The following is an 18,735-nucleotide window of genomic DNA, read 5'->3' on the forward strand; positions in this document are numbered from 1 at the left end:
AAGGGATCCACTTGTCTGTGTTTCACAGATGCTTTCATATTGCAAAGGGCATTAGAGATATCTATTCCAACCTCTACCAGTTTCCTATGTAAAGTAAAGCTAAGAAAGATTAAGGGGCTTCCAAGGTCACACAGCAAGTTAAAGTCGGCTAAGACTGAGGCCCGGTCTTCACCAAGGCTGCTTGCTCAAGGAGTCCACGGGTGGTCTAGAAGACTGGATTAAGGCAGGAGCCATTACACAGTGGTTCTCAACCTGTCTCCCCTCCCCTCAAAATTCACATTATGATTCATACTGCAGTTATGAAGTCGTAATGTTATGGTTGGGGGTTAGCACAGCATGGGGAACTGTATTGAAGAGCTAGAGCGTTAGGAGGGCTGAGAACTCTGCAGTGCATGGTAATACTCATTTCTTTGCAAGTAGCTCTTCCTAAGGTGGAACATGAGCAACGGATGTCACTGAGGCCCAGGCGCCCAGCATCACACTTCTGAGTGAAGACTCTATGTGAAGTAAAGGCCCCTAGCTTTGCAGCTGGGTTTATGAAACTCCACAGTAAGAGCAGAAAGGTGGAGCTAAGGGAAGCAAACAGCTGTGACCTCACAGATGTAGAGTTTGGTTGAGCAGGAGTCCTGAACCAGATTTCCGATAATTAGTTAAGAGGCAACCGATCTTTCCTGCAGCATTGGACAACCCAGGACATGTTTCTATCAACCAGAAACACAGGGCAGAGTGGGGCTGGGTGCTGGAACTTAGTCACTGTCCATCCTCCAGCCTCTTGTCTTGCAGTCCAGGGGCTGAGTTTACTCTCTGGGAGGAGGGTGAAAGGCACAGAGAAACTACAGGGAAAGCAGGCCATGGGACCTCAAGGGTGGCAGATGTCACAGCAAAGCAGCCAACCCGCCAGCTATTGGACTTTGAGCAAGTGGCATCCATTTTCCGGCTGTTGCTTTCCTTATTTGTGTCAAAAGTATCACAATAGACCCGGGAACACTCGGTGGGAAGCAGACACAAACCCTGCGAACAGCAACGGCAGTAAATATTTCCATAGTTCCAATGAATTGACCTTCTAATCCTCCATGTTCTTCGAGCTCCGATTTAAAGGGCCCTCCCTCTGGAAGCACGCCTTAAACTGGAAAAATGATGCTGCACTGATGCTCACTGAGCTCACAAAGTGAGCCTTCTTCTCTCTCCACTTCCTGCCTGTGGGTGCAGCGGGGCCAGCTGCCTCAGGCTTCTGTGGCCGTGACGTCTCTACCATGGTAGATTGTACCCTCAAACTGTGAGCCATAAAATCCCTTTCTTGAAGTTGTTTTGTCACAGCAAAGAGAACAGCAGCTAGCATAGGGGTTGAGTGCTCTGTCCAAAGAGACAGACAGATGCAAGCCTGTCTCCAGGGCTGCCCAGGGCGTGACCACTGCACTGTACTGACCCAATTTAAATCCAGCTGTCTTACTCAGAGGCCTAACGTTTTAACCACTGAACTTTCTAACCCCATCGGTAATAGCAATTTATAGCTCCTAATGCACTTCGTGTTGGATGCATTTTGCATGAGTCCTCCCCTTTTACATCATAAGCTCCGTGGAGTTAGGCTCTGGGTTTACTTTTGCCCTTGTTGAGCGAGATGTTTGTTATGAAATTGTTCACCCAGAATTCACAGAATTTAGAAACAGTACATTCCCAGGCTGGCTATGTTCTGTGAGAGTGAGGTAGAGGAGAGAGAATCTCCCACGGTAATGACGGAGACTAGGACAAGGCAACATCATAGGGACTCTTGGTGACCAGATGTGCGGTGAGGATGTGGCAGCCAGTGACGCTGGGGCTCTATGACTCTGGGAAGCTGAAAAGGAGAAAAGACTCAACAAGAAAGGCTTGAAGAGAGCAGGTTGATCTGCTCAGGCTGTGGGAAACATAGTGGCCCTGGGTAGTAACTTTAAAATTCTCAGCTCATCTTCCCCCAACTCTCTTCCTTCTGCATAAAGCCTGGATAAAATGATTCGTTCCTAGCAAGATGAAGGAAAGCAGCAGAATGTCAGCCTGTGACATCGTGGCTTGGTCATGACTTTGCCTCCTCTGAGATCACCACCCTAGGGGAAGGAAATGAACTACCATGACATAAGGGTACTCAGAATTTAAAGGCGGTCCCTATAGTAAGGAACTGCATTCCCGTGCCAATATCCAACAGGGTACCAAGGCCTCCAGAGTCACATGGCCGTCTTGAGATGGGTCCTACAGTCCTGTGATACCCTCAAAAGGTCACAGCTTCCGCCAAGATCTTAATAAAAGTTTCCTCCAAGGAACATGGGGACCAGAACCACTGTACTAAGGTACCCCCAATCTTCTCCTCACTCACAGAGAAAGGAAGCACTTGATTAAGTCACTACACTTTGGGGTGACTTGTTGAGCAGCAACAGATGACTAATGAATCTGTCAAGAAACTGCCACCAACAAGACACCGAGACAAGCAGAGGGTGGAGGCATAGAAGCGCCTGGGTTGTCCTGAGTCTACCTCCTTTTCCACAGTAGCCCAGCAGCCTTCTCTATACCTTGACATACAGAAGAGTGTACACCCTGCCCACCTCCCTTGCTTTCTGCTAGAATATCCTTCAAGAACCCCTAGCAAAGTATCTTAAGGATGCTGACTTAGATTATGAAACTCTCCTCGTAGCTTCTTTCTTCTTGGCTGTCCCTACCCAACCCAGCTCACAGCAAGAATGGTTACCAGACATATATGCTTGAGCGGCCACAATATACCACACACGCTACCCACGTGCAAAGTCAAGTTTCCAATGTTGGCTTATATCCTAAATACACATGCGCTTGCAGCCCCATGAAGACAATGCCAATTCCGACCCCAGCAAACTGATAAAGTACATGTCCAGAGAATCCAAACAGCAGTGTGGAGGAGTGGGAACACAAACAACAGGTGGCAAGCTCTACACAGCCGCTCCTTGGCGGAAGGGGAGGGCCATAGACGGCAGCCATAAAGACATAGCACGCTTAACCGTGTACATGCTGAGAGATCTGACGACAATTTATATATACTTTCTTACCAGTTCCCAGAAGTTGTCTACGACAGAGCAACCTATAAGACCGCACTTAGTTAAAGAATAGTGTAGGGCAGTGTTAGCATTGTAACCATGAGTAAAACCAACGCCGGGTTTCTAATCCATGCTCTAAGTTCTCCCCAGGGGTTTGTTAATTGGTTTGGTTTGCTTGTTTAGATTTTTGAGACAGGGTTTCTCTATGTAGCCCTAGCTGTCCTGGACTAGCTCTTGGAGAACAGGCTGGCCTTGAACTCACAGAGATCAACTTGCCTCTGCCTCCCAAGTGTGCACCACCACCGTCGGGCTTCCCCAGTGGTTTCTTAAGATCCCAGTTGGAAAAATAAATGACTCTACCAAGGTAAGAATGGCTCTCCTATTGTAGTCCTGGGATCTTCCCAGTCTTCCTAGTTCTGGGCAAGCAACTGTCATCTCCTGGAGACAGGACTAGCCAGGCTCGGCTGGAATCAACCCTCCTCTGCTACTGATGACACAGAGAACCCATTCCCTCGGTTGACTACAAACCATACAACTAAGATAAAAAGTGAGAGGATGCTCGCGGCTGATGCTCATCTTGACGCCCCAATCTCTTGCCCATCCTGCAGGGTGGGGCTGTGGAAATGCTGGTGTTTTAATGGTGGGAACTAGTTGAAGACGAGCATTCTGCGTGGTTGTGATTTTCTTCCTGGGTTTACGAGGTTTCTCAAGTTCTTTTCACCCAGCTTGCTGCCTACTCTTCTCCACGCTCTTTCCTCTTCCTACATGGTCCCACATCCAAAAAAAAAAAAAAACTCCAACATAATGATGCAGCAGAAAGAACTGGACGGCAGAGTTTACACATCCATCTAGCATCCACTTCCATCAAGATCTCCAACTACATTTATGCCTCCTTCTTTGAGTCCCCTTGGGATCCACACAAGAGATTCTAAAGGAATCTGTCATGAGCACACGACCACACTGCTTGCAAGGACAGAGGACGTACCCCAGGACTCAGCACTAGCCCAGCACGATTTTGCAGGGAAGAAGAAAAGGTCTTCTGGAGCATGGCAAGTGCTGTCTCCCCCCCCCACACATACACACACACCCTGGGCACCCTTAGGTCCCGAGGAGCAGAGCTCACACCTACCTCTGGGGGCACAGTGAAAGGTTCCACTTCCACCTCTGTGGAGTTGGTTTTGTCAGCAGCCTGCGGGGCTTTGCCATCGTCGGGCTTGCCAGTTTTGTCCTTACTTGAGCCTTTAGAAGACTTGGAGTCCTTGTTGGAGGGTAGCTTCAGCTCCTTCAGAGCCTTGGAGAACTTAGACTCTTGGGCCCCACCAGAGAGGATTTCTACAGCAATTTCCACCAAGATCCGGCCCCTGAAGGATACACCTTCCCCAAAGCCCTCATTCAACTCCTGGTAGTCATCCATCAGACTGTGGTTCCTGGGGGAGCCGTACAGGTTAATCCAGGCAGGGCCAAAGGTTGGAAGAAACCCTAGGGAAGCCCAAGCATTGGGTTATGATGAACTTTCGTGGCTACCATACGTTTGCTTTATAAAAGTTACACATAAAGATACACGATGTACGGGGCTGGAAAGATGGCTCAGAGGTTGAGAGCACTGGCTGTTCCTCCAAAGGTCCTGAGTTCAGTTCCCACATGGTGGCTCACAACCATCTGTAATGAGATTTGGTACCCTCTTCTAGCATGCAGACAGAACACTATATACTAAATAAAAATCTTTAAAAATATATAATATGCAGACATAAAAGGAAATGTTTTAGCTCCCCAAAGACAATATTTAAAAGGCATCCTCTTCAAATACCAATTTGCATCTGGTCTTCACCTGTGTAATATTACAGAGGGTGCTGTGCACGCTTTTGTCATCATTTAGACATCAAATGTTTGTTTACTCCTAACATGAGCTAGGCAACATGCTAGATGTTTACATTAATGTTTACATTATAGACGCTATGAAGGGGATACGCCCGGTGTCGCAAGAACAAACAGTAGGTTGATAGAGCATGGAGGAATGGGGTACGGGGCAGTGAGCAAACGCCAGGCTGGTGGAGCATGAGGAACATGGCAAGGGGGCCGTGAACCAGCTGGAAAGAGTATGGAGAAGTGTATGTGACAAGAGTTTGGACGGGGGAGAGGTCTTAAGGCCTTGTTAGGGGTTTTGCTCACTTCTTAACATCACCAAGAAGATTGTAAAGGGGTTACTCAAATTGATAATGTAACCGCGTCTTTAAGACCATTGCGACTACCACGTGAAGGCCTACAAAGGGGAAGGCTGCTTTGGCGACCGTATCACATAAAGCTAAGGGCACGGTAGCTTACACTTGGGGAGGGTGGTAGAGCTGGTGAGAAACGAATGCTGTAAAATATTTCCTAAACACAGAGCTGAAAAGACCTGGTGACTTATTTATTCCTGCCCTAAGGGTCTCTCTCCCTAGTAAAGGACATCTGAGAAAACATACGGCATCCATGAGAACATCCGTGAACACTATGTCTCGGTACTGGGACTCAAACCCAAGGCCTTTCACCCTGTAGGTAAGTGCTCTCACCACTGACCTACACCTTTGGGTCTATGCATGCTCCTTTGTGAAAGGCAAAACTGCATGGTGTTTCTGAAGAGTCAACTGGGTGGGGTTCAAATCCCAGCTCTGGGACTTTTCAGCTGCATGAGCTTGGACAAGTTTCTTAACTTCCTTGTGCTCCAGTTTCCTCATCTGGAGGAAAAGCCAATAGTGCCCATCTCACCTATGAAGATTAACAGGATAATATCTATGAAGCACTTCATATAGGCCCTTAAGACATTGCCCTACCATTATGAATAATGAGGGAGTCACAATTTGCTTATCAATCCTCCCACAGCTGGCAAGCAAATGTTTTCTCATATGTATGTGTGTGTGTGTACTGTATGTGTGTACACACTCACACACACACACACACACACACACACACAATCGTTCTGCCTAGAGTCTATCCTCGAATTCTGTTCCCCTTTGAGAAAACACAAAGAAGCAGGGAAATCATTGTTAAAGGATAGAAAGACTTCATGGTCCCTGCTGTCTGCTTCTAAAACACAAACATACATCTTTCTGAAAACCGCCAAGAGGCTCTTAACGCGCTGCGAATAAAGCATGTTAACGTCTAGTTGAGAAAGTGTAGATGGATGACCGGGATTTATATGAAGAGTGGTAAGTGCCGCTGCAATATCAAGAAATGGACAACATACATTTCCTGAGGGATTTCTGTAATGTCAGCCTGTGAAGGACATAAGAATGTGCAAGTCTCTGCTCTTGGAAAATATTCATCTAGTTAAGGAAAAATAAAGCTGTTAAACTAATGTCATCTCCACATGACACATGATTAGATAGACTTAACACATATATATAAGCATGTGTGTTTGTATTTGACCATTTAACTGTATATGTTTGTGCTTGTCAACTGACAAGTATTTGCAGTGCAGAGAGATATTGTTAGGGATTTAAATGGGGGTAATTTAGGACTTCTTACACATTACTGTGACTTTGCAAAGTCGTACACTGAGTAGGGGTTTTTCCCTGCCTGTCACCCTCAGAACTCCGTGGATTTCCTGAGGCTCTGACAGACCACTGAGTGCACAATCACCCACAGCCCTCCGCCACCCTCATGCTGTCATGTTCCCATCAAGTGACCGGGGGCATAATTTTTATGTAGCGGGAAAACCAACCGCTGAAACATGTGAAGACTGTTTATTAAACAAACAAACAAACAAAAAACCATGGGGCAGGACGCACTGGGCCTGTGGCTTTATCAGAACTCCATTCCCTTAAGGGAACAGAGACACACCACAGGTAGGTAACAATGGTCTTGGAAGACCTAGGACCAAAGTTTGGTCCCATCCACAAGCCAGGCCACAGACCACAGAACCATCAAAGGTGTTGTACATGCCTACATGGCCCTCTCTCTTTAAAGGGAACTATGGCTTTGAGACACAGGAAAATCTACCTTTATCTCCATCCTGCTCGTTGGAGATTTTCTTCAGGTCGATGAAGTGGGTTGCCAGGGCTACGTCATTCATGCTGCCTTCATCCCACACCTGAATTTTCACCCTCCGGCACAAGGGAGGGAACATTTCCTTGAAGATCACCTGTTCGTGCCACACGGGATCAGCACAGTTCTTTTGCACTGAGGTTCGGCCCTAAAAGTACAGCCAGGGAGACGTGAGCCACAAAAATAAATGGCTAACGAAACACTTCAAGCACCCTGGGGATGGGCTTGCTTCTCGTGACATCTGTGACAATCGACGGCATTACTGGTGACTTGATGTTGTGAGGAGCACCAGGACAAATGTGGAAATTTCTACTCAACAGATAAGTGTTGCGGTGGACCCCTGTGTAACGAATTCTAGCTGTTTGACACATCTCCGGGAAGGCACAGACATAGCTAGACCCTGAGCTCACACCTACGTGAAGACCCAGGTGCACGTTACATATGACCCGGAGGGAACTGATGCTGCAGCCTGGGCCTCAGTTTCCTTGCTATAAATGGGAACGATGTCCTATATGCCCTCCAAATTCAACCCATGTGAGAAACACTCCAGCATTTACTCCTGCTGACGGGAAGGGACAGTGACATATTTTGAAAGTACAAAATATGGCCGAAGTTTCAAAGTCCAGTAAGGCCGAATCCAGCTTTGGCCATGAACCTAGGCCTTGATTCTTCCAATGGCTCTTGAGAAAGGAACAGAGCTCTCTGGGGTTATATAGGAAAAGGACTGCTTGGAACATTGTGAAGTGGGTCAGGTAATGCTGCAGAGCCTAGTACTTGCTTAGAGAAATAGCCAGAGGCCGGGAAAGGTATTTTCAACCTGGCCCCAAGCTGCAACACATCCAGGCATAGCCCCTTTCCACAATGCCCAGGGATTGTGAGTGGGCAAACCTCCTCTACACTTCCCCGTCTTATGACAAGGTTTTCTCTGGGGTCCTCTTAGCCTAATTTCATTTGATTAAGCATGTTTTGGATGCAGAGCAGGTCATAACTGCCACTATTGTTGACAAAGTTTCCTCACCGTCTGCCCAGCAAAGGACACCTCCACAAAGGGATCCACAAGGTCCTTACTGTCACCCACAAACGCTTTGGTGACATTTGCCATAATGCTGGAGTTCATTTTGGGTAGCCCCTCCGCTCTATAGAGCCTCACATAGAATCTGGCCCAAGGTCTCTCTGACGGGAATCCTTGAGGAATCAAAAGGTTCCTAGAGGGAAAAGAGATTTAAAAAAAAAAATGAAAAGGTCTGTCCCTCAAGAGTAGGGAGAAAGGGCAGGTGCAGGTTGGAGGCAGAAAGAAATATCTAGATATAGAAAAACTCTAGGATTCATCACTAAACTGAGTTTTCTTTCTAGTTCTTTCTAGAGTTTAACTTTTTTTTTTTTTTTTGCCATAAACCAGTGGCTGAAAGTATGATTATTTCTAAGAAAAGTCAGCTCCATGTGGCTAGGTCATATAATCTCAAGAATTGCTTACTTGCATAACACATGCACTTAAGGGAACATGGAAAGGGGGTTAGAAGGGCTAAAAGAGCCAGAGGACAACAGCTGGGAAATAGTCTTTTCTTTAAACAACAACAAAATGACACAAGGTGGGGGGCGCAGGGAAGAGGGGTTTGATCTGGGAGGGGCGGGGCGAGGACTCTGGCGTGAGTATGAACAAGATGCGATATATGAAATTCTAAAAGGGTTAATAATAGTAACAATGATGCCAATAGAAGGGTCTGTCTAAAATAAACTGTTACAGGGAAACAGAACCCACGTTTTCCCCCAGAATCTGAGCTCCCAAAAGAGCCACAGCTTTGAGGAGATATTTTCCGGGGTCTCTGACAGAGCAGTCTCCGGCGGAGGCGGACAAGCCGTGAGCTTGGTGGCACTCTGCTTGTGCACCCACGAGGGAAGGAGTGGAGAGAGGAAAACAGACATAAAGCGGGGTGTTTAATTTCCTCTAGCGTCTTGGACGAATCTGTCTCACTTTTCTACTTGCTCCTCGGCATCGAAGGTTTTGGGGTTGGTCTTTAAGATGTCTCCTTTCCCCGTCACACTGATGTCACACTTCAGGTAGCCCTTGGTGCCAGTCCGGATGTCACCAGGGTCTGTAAGCAGTGCCCACTTGTCGCAGAACTGATGACCTATAAACACACCTTGTAAGTTGTACCCTCCGCAGATGGCTGGTGGCTCCCTCATCCCTTCCCATCCCCCTCAGGCTCCTGGTCCCTTCCTTCTGCGCACAATGTAGTAGCCGTTTCCAGATATCCCTGGTCCCCAGGCTACCTCACTCTCTTCCTTTCCCTCCCCCTCCCTGTTTCCTTCGAACCCTCTTGTCTGACTCCAACTGACCATAGGCATTCTGGGGACCTTCGATCTAGAGAACCACACAGAGGACTCCCAGCTTTACAGAGCAGATAAACCAATGAAGAGCAAAAAAGCAAGATGGCAGAGAGGGGCTTGCTTACCAGGCTGGTTGTATATGGTCCCCACGTCCACTCGGAAGGAGCCAATCAGGATACTTCCTATCAGCTTGTGATGTAAGACCTACAAAAGATAGAGAGCCAAGCCTGACTCGCTTGTCCTTGAGGATATTGTTGTGAAATGGGCTCAGAATCCACCAAAGAGGCTCCTGGGACTTGGCCGTTTCCAGAGCGCAGTGAAATTGCTCACGAACCCACAGGGTCCTGAGTGACCTCAAGAAGTGTCTCATCTGAGCCTCTTTCTCCAGCAGCTTTCTGGCTCATCTGCTGAAGGATGCATGGCACTCTCAATGCCACAAAGGCATTTGTTTTGTTTTTCAAGACAGGGGTTCTCTCTGTGTGTAACACCTCTGGGTGTCCTGGAACTCACTTTGTATACCAGAACCTCTGCCTCCCAAGTGCTGGAATTACAGGTGTGGGCCAACACCACCCAGCTGCCCCAAAGGTTTATTTTTAATCAAACAAACCATGGCCAGCTACCCTTCAATACACCTCGTCCTGCTCAAACTTGCCCCATCCTTCAATGGCTAGAGAAATGTCACCTCCTCCAAGCATCTGACCTTGATCTCCCTAGCTGCCACTGTTCATTCTTTCTACAACCTCGCACACATTTTTCACAACTTTCTTGAGAGCTTATCGTGCCTTGCCAGATGTTTTGGTATTGAACAACAGAGTCGGTTCTGTACAGTATGGTGTGTGTTCGTCCTGATTAGCAGCCAGCAGAGTGTCTAGCTTGCTTACAGCAGCATGCTAAAAGGCTGCTGTAAAGGAAGGTGGCACAGTAGACGCCGTATCTGGAAGTCACAGCGTGCAAGCAGCTGATGGAAACCAGGGATAGTTTAACCTTTAGTGCAGAAATCAAGAAGAGGACGGTGTGGCTGAAGAGCCCTCACATCTTGGGAATGTTACATCAGAAAAGGGGAGCATGTTTCCCGGGGGGTTCTCAAGGAACAGGTTGAGATTTCCATTCAATTAAGGATGCTACTTCTTAAGTTAGTTAGAACCTCTCATCAATGAAGGGTTCGTTCTCCAGAAGTAGTGGCATCCCTATCACTGGAGCCCAAGTGTCCCAAGAACTCCATGCTATTGTCGAGGTGCCCCTGAGATTCCTGCTAACTCTAACTGCTGTGAGTTCCTTGATCAAAGGCAGAAGTCCCTTTGTATTCTATCCACCACATGCCTCGCTCATAATGGCTACTCAATGAATATTCCGTGAGTTAACGGATGATTGAAAGAAGGGTGAATGGTAGGCTCTTGCAGCTTCTGAATAACTCTTTTTGTCACAGGCAGTAAGAATAAGTAGTCAGCTGACCCCAAGAAATGACAGCCATTCCTATTTCCCTCCTCTCCCCCCTCCCCCTCTCGCTGTCTGGCTGTGATTTTCCAGTGTCGACAGAGGGGAAGCAAGGACAGCTTGGCTTTGGTGCAGCAACTATTTAAAACCACACACGAAGCCGCCTCTGTCCCCCGCCCCGTTTTCTATGGCTAACATGAGTCCCCGAGGCCTGAGGAGGATCGGACACCTGTCACAAGTTTCACAAGGCAGATGTCTCTGTTAAAGATGGAACACAAGTCCTCAAGTGATTCTTTCTGTCACACAGGAGACCTCTCTATGAGTAGCTACCTATTGCCTGAGTGCCAGCCAAGCCTGCTGACTCTGGCTGTGAGGTTACCACTGGAAATGTGTCACACACAGTGTGCTGAGGGCCTGGGATCCTTGGACCACTGTTAAAGAAAAATAGTCTGGTACCACCAAGGCATATTACTTATTATACCCGGGATACCCCAAGAGCATCTAATTATAGTCACCCCATCCACTTTTTAATAATATTCCTAATGCATTATTAGAGAATTTCATACAAATATATAATTTTTTGTTTGTTTTTATCATATCCAACCCCATTCTTCCCCACAACTCTTTTTTGGAAGCCTCTAACATGTCTGCCTCCTAAATTCATGTGTTCCCCCCCTTTTGTAACCCACTGAGTTCAATTAATGCTGCCCATATGTGCCTGGATTTGGGGCCGTCCACGACAACATAGGCAACCTATCATTGGCTATACTCCCAAAGGACAATGGCACTGCCTCCTCCAGAAGCCATCAGCTGCCTGCCTCAGCTAGGGTTGGAGCCTCATGAGTCTTGTGTGAGTCACACTGGGATTTTGACTGCCTTGTTCCTATATAACAGCAGTTTCATGCTACAATGGGAATCCAAACACTTTCTGATTGAATCTGAGGGCTGTTCCCCAGGAGAGAATTTATGCCAGGTAACATAAAACCTGGTCAAAAGTTTGTGGATGAGGAAGTGACAGGATCTAGAGAGAAAGCTACTATTGCTATTTTGCTAAGTTGTCCTTCTGTTAAACTGCCTTCTGAATGCTTACATTTACACACACAAATCTGTGCTGCTCTCTGCCATGGTGAGATAATCTTTTTGCAGTGACCAGTGGTCCATAGAAGGACTCATAAACGTCAGAGTGCTAGGAACATATGACTATCTCCCTTTCCTTAACACTGAATTTGTTCTGGGAATGCCAGCCTCTAGTTTATGAACCAGCAGAAACATTGCATTAAACAGAAGAGGGAGGGCTTTCCATTAAAATCTTTGGTCTCTCTCCCTAGGAGTCATTTAAGAACTACAAGACTATCTTCTCCCAAAGAGAGAACAAGGCAGGCAAATAAGCTTCGATCCTGTGTCTAAAATTCTGCGCCCCTCGAGTAGTCATGACTCTTGCCTATGAGATGACTTAGAGGCCTGGTGATGAACTTCATCTGCAACCTAGCAAGTCCCTTAGGAGCTACTACAAGGTGTCATCAGGTGACTGCGGGCATGATGGCACAAATCCTGGCAGCCATTCCAGCGTCCAAATATCTCCTGCATCCTTGTCATCACGCCTTGTCACCACACACATCAAATGCTAAGGAAGTTTGCCTCTCAGTGCTTTTCATTCCTCAAGAGTCGTCTTCAAGCGCTCCTGGGTGGACAGTGCCACACCACTAGAGCCTGGCTCCTACTAGGGGGCTTGTTGACAGTACGCTGCAGTTCAGAGGTCAGATTACATATGTGTTGATCTAGTGTGTGTGAGTGATAAAAAACAGTCCAGGAAGAGGGATGGACAGGGAAGGAAACTTCCAAGATGCATGTCAGCCCCGCAAATCCCATCAGAGTTGGTTTGAGTATTGAGGAAACCATTCCCTTGTTCTCTACACATTTTTGCTGACATATACAGTAGGAGTTCTGTTCCTTGAGAAGTCTTTGGAAGATAATTCCTGTCATTAGGCATGATCAGTGATGAGGTGGACATACGTGGTGCTTCCACGGTTTCTATTCCTGTTTCTCTATTTATCACTAACTATGAGAAGAGATGGATGTGATTAATTAGTGTAGATATCATCCCGATAGAAAAACATCACATTAACTTGCTTTTTAAAAAGTATCTGAAAAATAGCAATTAAGATACCATTTGTAGCAAATGTTTCCTAGTCCCACATCCAATTAGCCAAAGTCTACTGTAGTTTGCTGCTTGCTTCCAAGAAGCAAAGATTCTCTTGGGATGGTTTTCCTTCCTAAAATCCTCCACATTGGGGGTTTCGATCTCTAGCCTGCTACTTCCACAGTCGCCGACCCATATTTCTCCCCCTGAACCCTAGCATCCCTAACCATGCTGAACTGACCCAGAAAGTCCCCCGTGCCTAGAGTCTCTCCTCCTTCCTCTGGACCACCAACTGCGATGGTGTACTTACTGAGATTTTGATGATCTTGTCGAAAAGATGCACTTGGGGTCCAATGCAGTCAAACACAAAGTACTGTAAAACACGAAATTCATCATGGTCAACAATCCCCAGTTTACACCCAAGAACCTTGTTCCTGGAGAGGGTGATGTTAGATCTGCATCTCTAACACTCTGACGCTTAGTCCTTTCTGGTACCAGTAACATCATTTAATTGGCTTGTCCTCTACTGAAGATCATTCAGGCTATTTTAAGTTGTCTTATATATTATTTTATGTATTATATTTAAAATGCTACCAATAACATTCTTGCACAGGGTAACTATAGTGATTCCTCTAGACTTCAGTAGAATTTTTGGATCATGGATTGTGCACATGTAAAGTTTTAATTCTATTTAAAGTTCTTTTCTGAAGGACTAATAATACTATTAAAGTTTTACATGCACATAATTCGTGATCTAAAAAATATATGTATGTCTATTAGCTACTTTCTTGTTGCTATGATAAAATACCACAAGCAAGGCGTGAGAGAAAGAGTCCACTTTTGCTTATGGTTCGAGATGGAAGAGAATCTGTCACTGTGGGGAGATCTGGGTCTGGAGCACAAAGCTAAGAGCTCCTGTGGTAGACACAAAGCAGGACAAAGCTGCACGCGGCGCCAGGCTTTTCCTGTCAGAGCCGTCACTAGCGACATACTTCCTCCAGTATGGCTGCATCTCCTAAACCACCGCCCGGCAAAAAAACACCAACTGAAGACAAGTGTCCAAATATCTGAGCCCATGGGAGGCATTCTGATTCAAACCACCATAAAAGGCATTTGACATTCTGGCTTTTGCTGTGTCTTTTCCAACCCTTGATATCATTACTTCTTTACCTTTTGAGTTTCCAGTAATAGGTGAAAAAGGGTATCGTAGAGTGGTTTTAATTTCGAGTGAACACATTTAAAATCTTTCTCGGGATTTTCCTGTTTCAAGAAGTCTTGTAAATTTACCAAGACTGATCATGGAAGGAATGAAAAAAAAAAAAGATGAAAGAGACTTTTTGATGGGGAAAGTTATTAAATTCCAGTGTTAAAGAATTACCTTGGGGCTAACAATATGGCTCTGTGGGTAAAGACATTCCTCCAGAATCCACAGGGTAGGAGGGGGGAACAGATTCCTGACCTCTGGCCTCCATATGTATACCATGATACATGCATATGCATGCACAAGCTCACACACAGACAAATAACTAAAATGTAAGAATTGTCTATATGGACCCCAAATTTGCATATATAGGAAGGCTGATGACCAAAGAGCTTAGCAGGCGTGCATTTCTGGCTCCCTGGCCACTTTGTATCCTAAAGAAGGGAAGAGGTAAATAGTGGAAGTTTCACAGAGGTTGAGTCTGTTCCTCTCAAATGAGGTTGTAGGATTTAAAAGTACAGAGGACTGGGGAGGTGTCTAAGGAGGCTCTTGTATGGAAGAGGAACAGTGCATGGTCTAGGAAGGATTGGGACAGCTGTGTCCTGGGTTCTCCCCTTTGCTTTGAGGCAAAGATATAAAAGGATGATCAATTGTGGGTGGACATACCAGTGGGAAGAAAAAAATTGACAAATAACACCTTTCTTTCTTGGAGATCTTCATAATGGTGTTTCTGGGGCTGAGGCGTGGCCCCACAGTAGAACCTACCATGTGGGTTAGATCCCTAGTGCCACAATAAATAAACTTAAAGATGACATTGATTATATGTTCTTTGATAAGAAAACAGGAATGACCTTTAAAGAAAGTTTTCATAATGTCCATATCCATATACTTCATACCCATTTTACTCCATTTTAAAATGTTTACATGGAAATTTCACCTTAGTGAAATTCTTTGCTGTAATAAGGATGGCTATATCTAACCACTTATAGATCTCTGAGCCGGCACCCATTGTCTAGCTTGCTAGCAAATATTCGTCAGCCCCTACTTCCTCCTCCAGCACCTCATGACCTCCGCCTTAACAGCAAAGAGTTGTGATAAATGTCCTTGGTTTGCCTTTCATTTTTTTCTGGATCTCCTACGTGCTGCACTTGGGCTCCATTTAATGACATTTAGAGCCTGGGCTTGCAGGCCTAATTATAACATTTGACAAGTAAGTGGGGCTTTGCAGTTTAAGAAAATTTGCATGCACACTCTTTAATATCACATCCATGCCAAAAGACAGGGGAAAGAGTGAGGCAGAGAGGGAGAGAAACATCTGGAAGGCTCAGGGGCAATAATGACCAAGGGGAAACAGCTCCAATGTCATTATCCACGCTGTCCCTGCAATTCATGTGATCAGGCAATTTGGCGATATCCAAATTTAAAAGCCCGTGCCCTGTGTCCTCAGACCACGAAAGTTTATTGTACTAGCCAAAGCCTGAAAGTTCAGTATCTGTAATGAGAGACTAAAGGGTCAGGAAGTTATGGCAGATGAAAGCAATGGAAAATTCTCCAGCCGTGAAGCAGGAATGAGCTTGACCTGTGTGACCAGCTGTGCCCGACCCCGAAGCCCGCTGTTCTGTAAGAAGCACAAAGCCTAGGACAGTGTGGGTGAATGCTGCCGCTGGGACATCGCTTTGTGCTCCTGTCCGTGCGTGCGTGGACTCTCGCTGCAAGAGTCTGGAGTATGTTGAGTGCTAGGGTGCAAACATTAGAGGGAATGAGGGTCTTAGCCATATATTATTGTATACTCTGCCATATTTACCAAATTACATTTTATTTACAAAGAGACTATTCAGAAACGTCCTTTTTTGGGGTCTTCTTGTAAATTTTCTATGCCTCTCCGAAAAACCGGAGTGTTTTGCTTTCCAACAAAGTATGCTTATTCCAGATTCAGCAGCAATTAAGCTTTCAAGGTTCCTCCTGTACCGTCTCTCTAACCAATATTCAGGGGTCCCTGAATGCAACCCCAAGGCTTCTGAAGAATGGCATTGAGCTCATGAGAAATAAGAAAGCAGATCTCCTGTCTACTGTCTCCTTATCAGTGCCTTGGGACTCAGACAGCTGTGACCTTAGATAGGAGACAGAGGAGGAGCACTGTGAGCTCAGATGGGAGATGGGGAGCACTGTGAGCTCAGATGGGAGATGGAGAAGGAGCACTGTGAGCTCAGATGGGAGATGGGGAGCACTGTGAGCTCAGATGGGAGATGGAGAAGGAGCACTGTGAGCTCAGATGGGAGATGGGGAGCACTGTGAGCTCAGATGGGAGGTGGAGAAGGAGCACTGAGGAGCACTCTTCTCTCCTTGGCTGAGGAATCCTTGGTATGTCACTGAAGGGGCTGTGAAGACACTCTGTGACTTACTTCATTATAAAATGGGCTGTTGGTCCCTTCCTTCACTGTGCTTTGCTTCTTCTCATCCCCAATCTCAATGGTCACAACTGGGTCGATGTTCTCGCCCACCAGCTGGCGGGCCTCCGTGATGGTTATGGCGATCTATAACACAAAACAGCCCTCATGCTTCTCTGGCCACGCTCTTCCCTCTAGTGAGGAGAACTGGGGGATGCTGGGTAGGATGAGCCAATCACTTACCTGATAGTTTTGAGATTTGACCTCCCCATCATGGATCTTAGCCTGCAGTTTTGCTCTATTAAAGCAAAGTTTAATATATTGTTTTGTATCCATTGATAGTATTGTACACAAGTACAAAATAAAAATAAACAATGTAGCAGCAAATTAATATATTTCAAAGTAAGAACATCAGACGTGTAAGCCATGATAACGTTTTCCCAAGAGTTACTAAGTGCTTTCATTTACACTCTATCACGGATTCTCTCTACAACTCTTGGGAAATAAATACAAGTAGATGAGAGACTTAAAATTCCTATGACTCAGTTTCCCTGTCCTAGTAATGAGTCTAATAATACCATTTATACCACAAGGCAATTGCTAGAGTTGACTAATATAATATTTACAGGCATTTAACCTAGTGTCTAGCAAAAATAAATGCTGGCATTTCTTAATCTCTTATCTGATCTTGGTTTAGCTTTGGTAAGTGGTATCTTATTTTTCACCATTTTAAAAATGTATTCTACATACCAACCACAGTCCCCCCCATCCTCCTTCCTCCCGCCTTCCCATCCTCTCCGCCTCCATCTCCACCTAAATTTGATAAGGCCTACTGGGGCCGAGCTCCAGGAGTCCAGGGTGGAGGGAGTGTGTGAGCAGCTGCTGGGGAAACCCGCAGACCGCTGACAGTTGTGGGAGCTCACGGACACTGGAGGACGGCTAGGGAGCCAGCATGGAACCAACCCAGGCCCTCTGCACCTCGGTGACAATTGGTCTTTTGTGGGGGTCTCTAGCAGTGGACCAGGACCTGTCCCCGACACATGAGCTGGCTCTTTGGAACCTATTCCCTATGGTGGGATGCCTTGTTCAGCCTTGATGCAGGGGGGAGGAGCTTGGTCCTGCCTCAGCTTGATGTGCCTTGCTTTGTTGATCCCCAAGCTAGGATATGTCTGTATGTATGTATGTTTGCATGTATGTATGTATGTATGTATGTATGTATATATGTATGTATGTATGTATGTGTGTGTATGTGTGTACGTGTGTATACATATACATATATATACATACATATATATATACATATACATACATATATGGTTTTTCCGTGTTATTTGTATGATAACCTTATAGAAATGGCAACTCCTCGGAAAATCAGAGGCAAAGATGGGTTGAATTAAGGATCTGCTCTTTGCCTGACTAGTTTTAGAGGCAGGAACGCCTCATCCCTCTAGAAGGCGTAACAATTGTGAGTGTTGTGATTGCTTTTGAGAGGACTGGTGAAGAAGAAAATTGGAAGGGGTGACCAAAATGCCATCTCACTGACTTCCACACTCCGGGATCTCACTGACTTCCACAGTCCGGGGATTTATTTACCTGGCCCGTCTCAGGTAATTGAAAATGGCTGAGCAACAGCTGGGCTTAGATAAGGGCTAATCATGGGCAGAGAAGGAAGGATCCTTGCTTGTCACCAGGGCCATACCAACGGGTGGAAAATGAACTGAGGTGAGTCTGATTGAATTTTGTTTTTCTGGCTTCTAACAGTGACATCATGTGCTGCCTTCATCCCATATCTGCTGAGTGCAATTCAGCACAATATTAAATGCTATAAGCTATAAGAAAGAAAGAAAGAAAGAAAGAAAGAAAGAAAGAAAGAAAGAAAGGAAGGAAGGAAGAAAGAAAGAAAGAAAGAAAGAAAGAATTCCCAATACTTTTCAATCAGACTGTCTGGGTTAGGATATTTATTCTCCTCAATTTTAGGCTTTCGCTTTAATTTCCTTAGCTGAAATAATAATCGCTGTCACAAAGGGCTGAAAGTGAAGAAGGTATATGTATCATTCATTCACATGTTCATCAGTCAAATGGCAAGCTCAAACCAATCACACATAATTTGAAACCTAGTGCTAGGCTTAGTTAAGAGTAAAATAAAGACAAACATGCCATCGCCTCTGCCCTTGCAGAGTTGGCAAT

At 45.7% G+C, this 18,735-nt stretch overlaps 1 protein-coding gene across 1 annotated transcript in view; it reads right to left on the reverse strand.

The window, feature by feature from the left end:
* Window positions 1-18,735, reverse strand: part of Fer1l6 (fer-1 like family member 6) — a 106,991-nt gene that overhangs the window by 81,153 nt on the left and 7,103 nt on the right. The window contains exons 3-10 of the mRNA XM_051202647.1: window positions 16,792-16,846; window positions 16,564-16,695; window positions 13,271-13,333; window positions 9,512-9,590; window positions 9,031-9,187; window positions 8,077-8,263; window positions 7,014-7,206; window positions 4,165-4,514 (exon numbers count right to left, since the gene is read on the reverse strand). Coding sequence (XP_051058604.1) covers window positions 4,165-4,514; window positions 7,014-7,206; window positions 8,077-8,263; window positions 9,031-9,187; window positions 9,512-9,590; window positions 13,271-13,333; window positions 16,564-16,695; window positions 16,792-16,846 — 1,216 coding nt within the window. The remainder of the gene's footprint in view (window positions 1-4,164; window positions 4,515-7,013; window positions 7,207-8,076; window positions 8,264-9,030; window positions 9,188-9,511; window positions 9,591-13,270; window positions 13,334-16,563; window positions 16,696-16,791; window positions 16,847-18,735) is intronic.

Source organism: Phodopus roborovskii, unplaced genomic scaffold (genome assembly GCF_943737965.1).
Source record: "Phodopus roborovskii unplaced genomic scaffold, PHOROB, whole genome shotgun sequence".
Taxonomy (NCBI): Eukaryota; Metazoa; Chordata; class Mammalia; order Rodentia; family Cricetidae; genus Phodopus; species Phodopus roborovskii.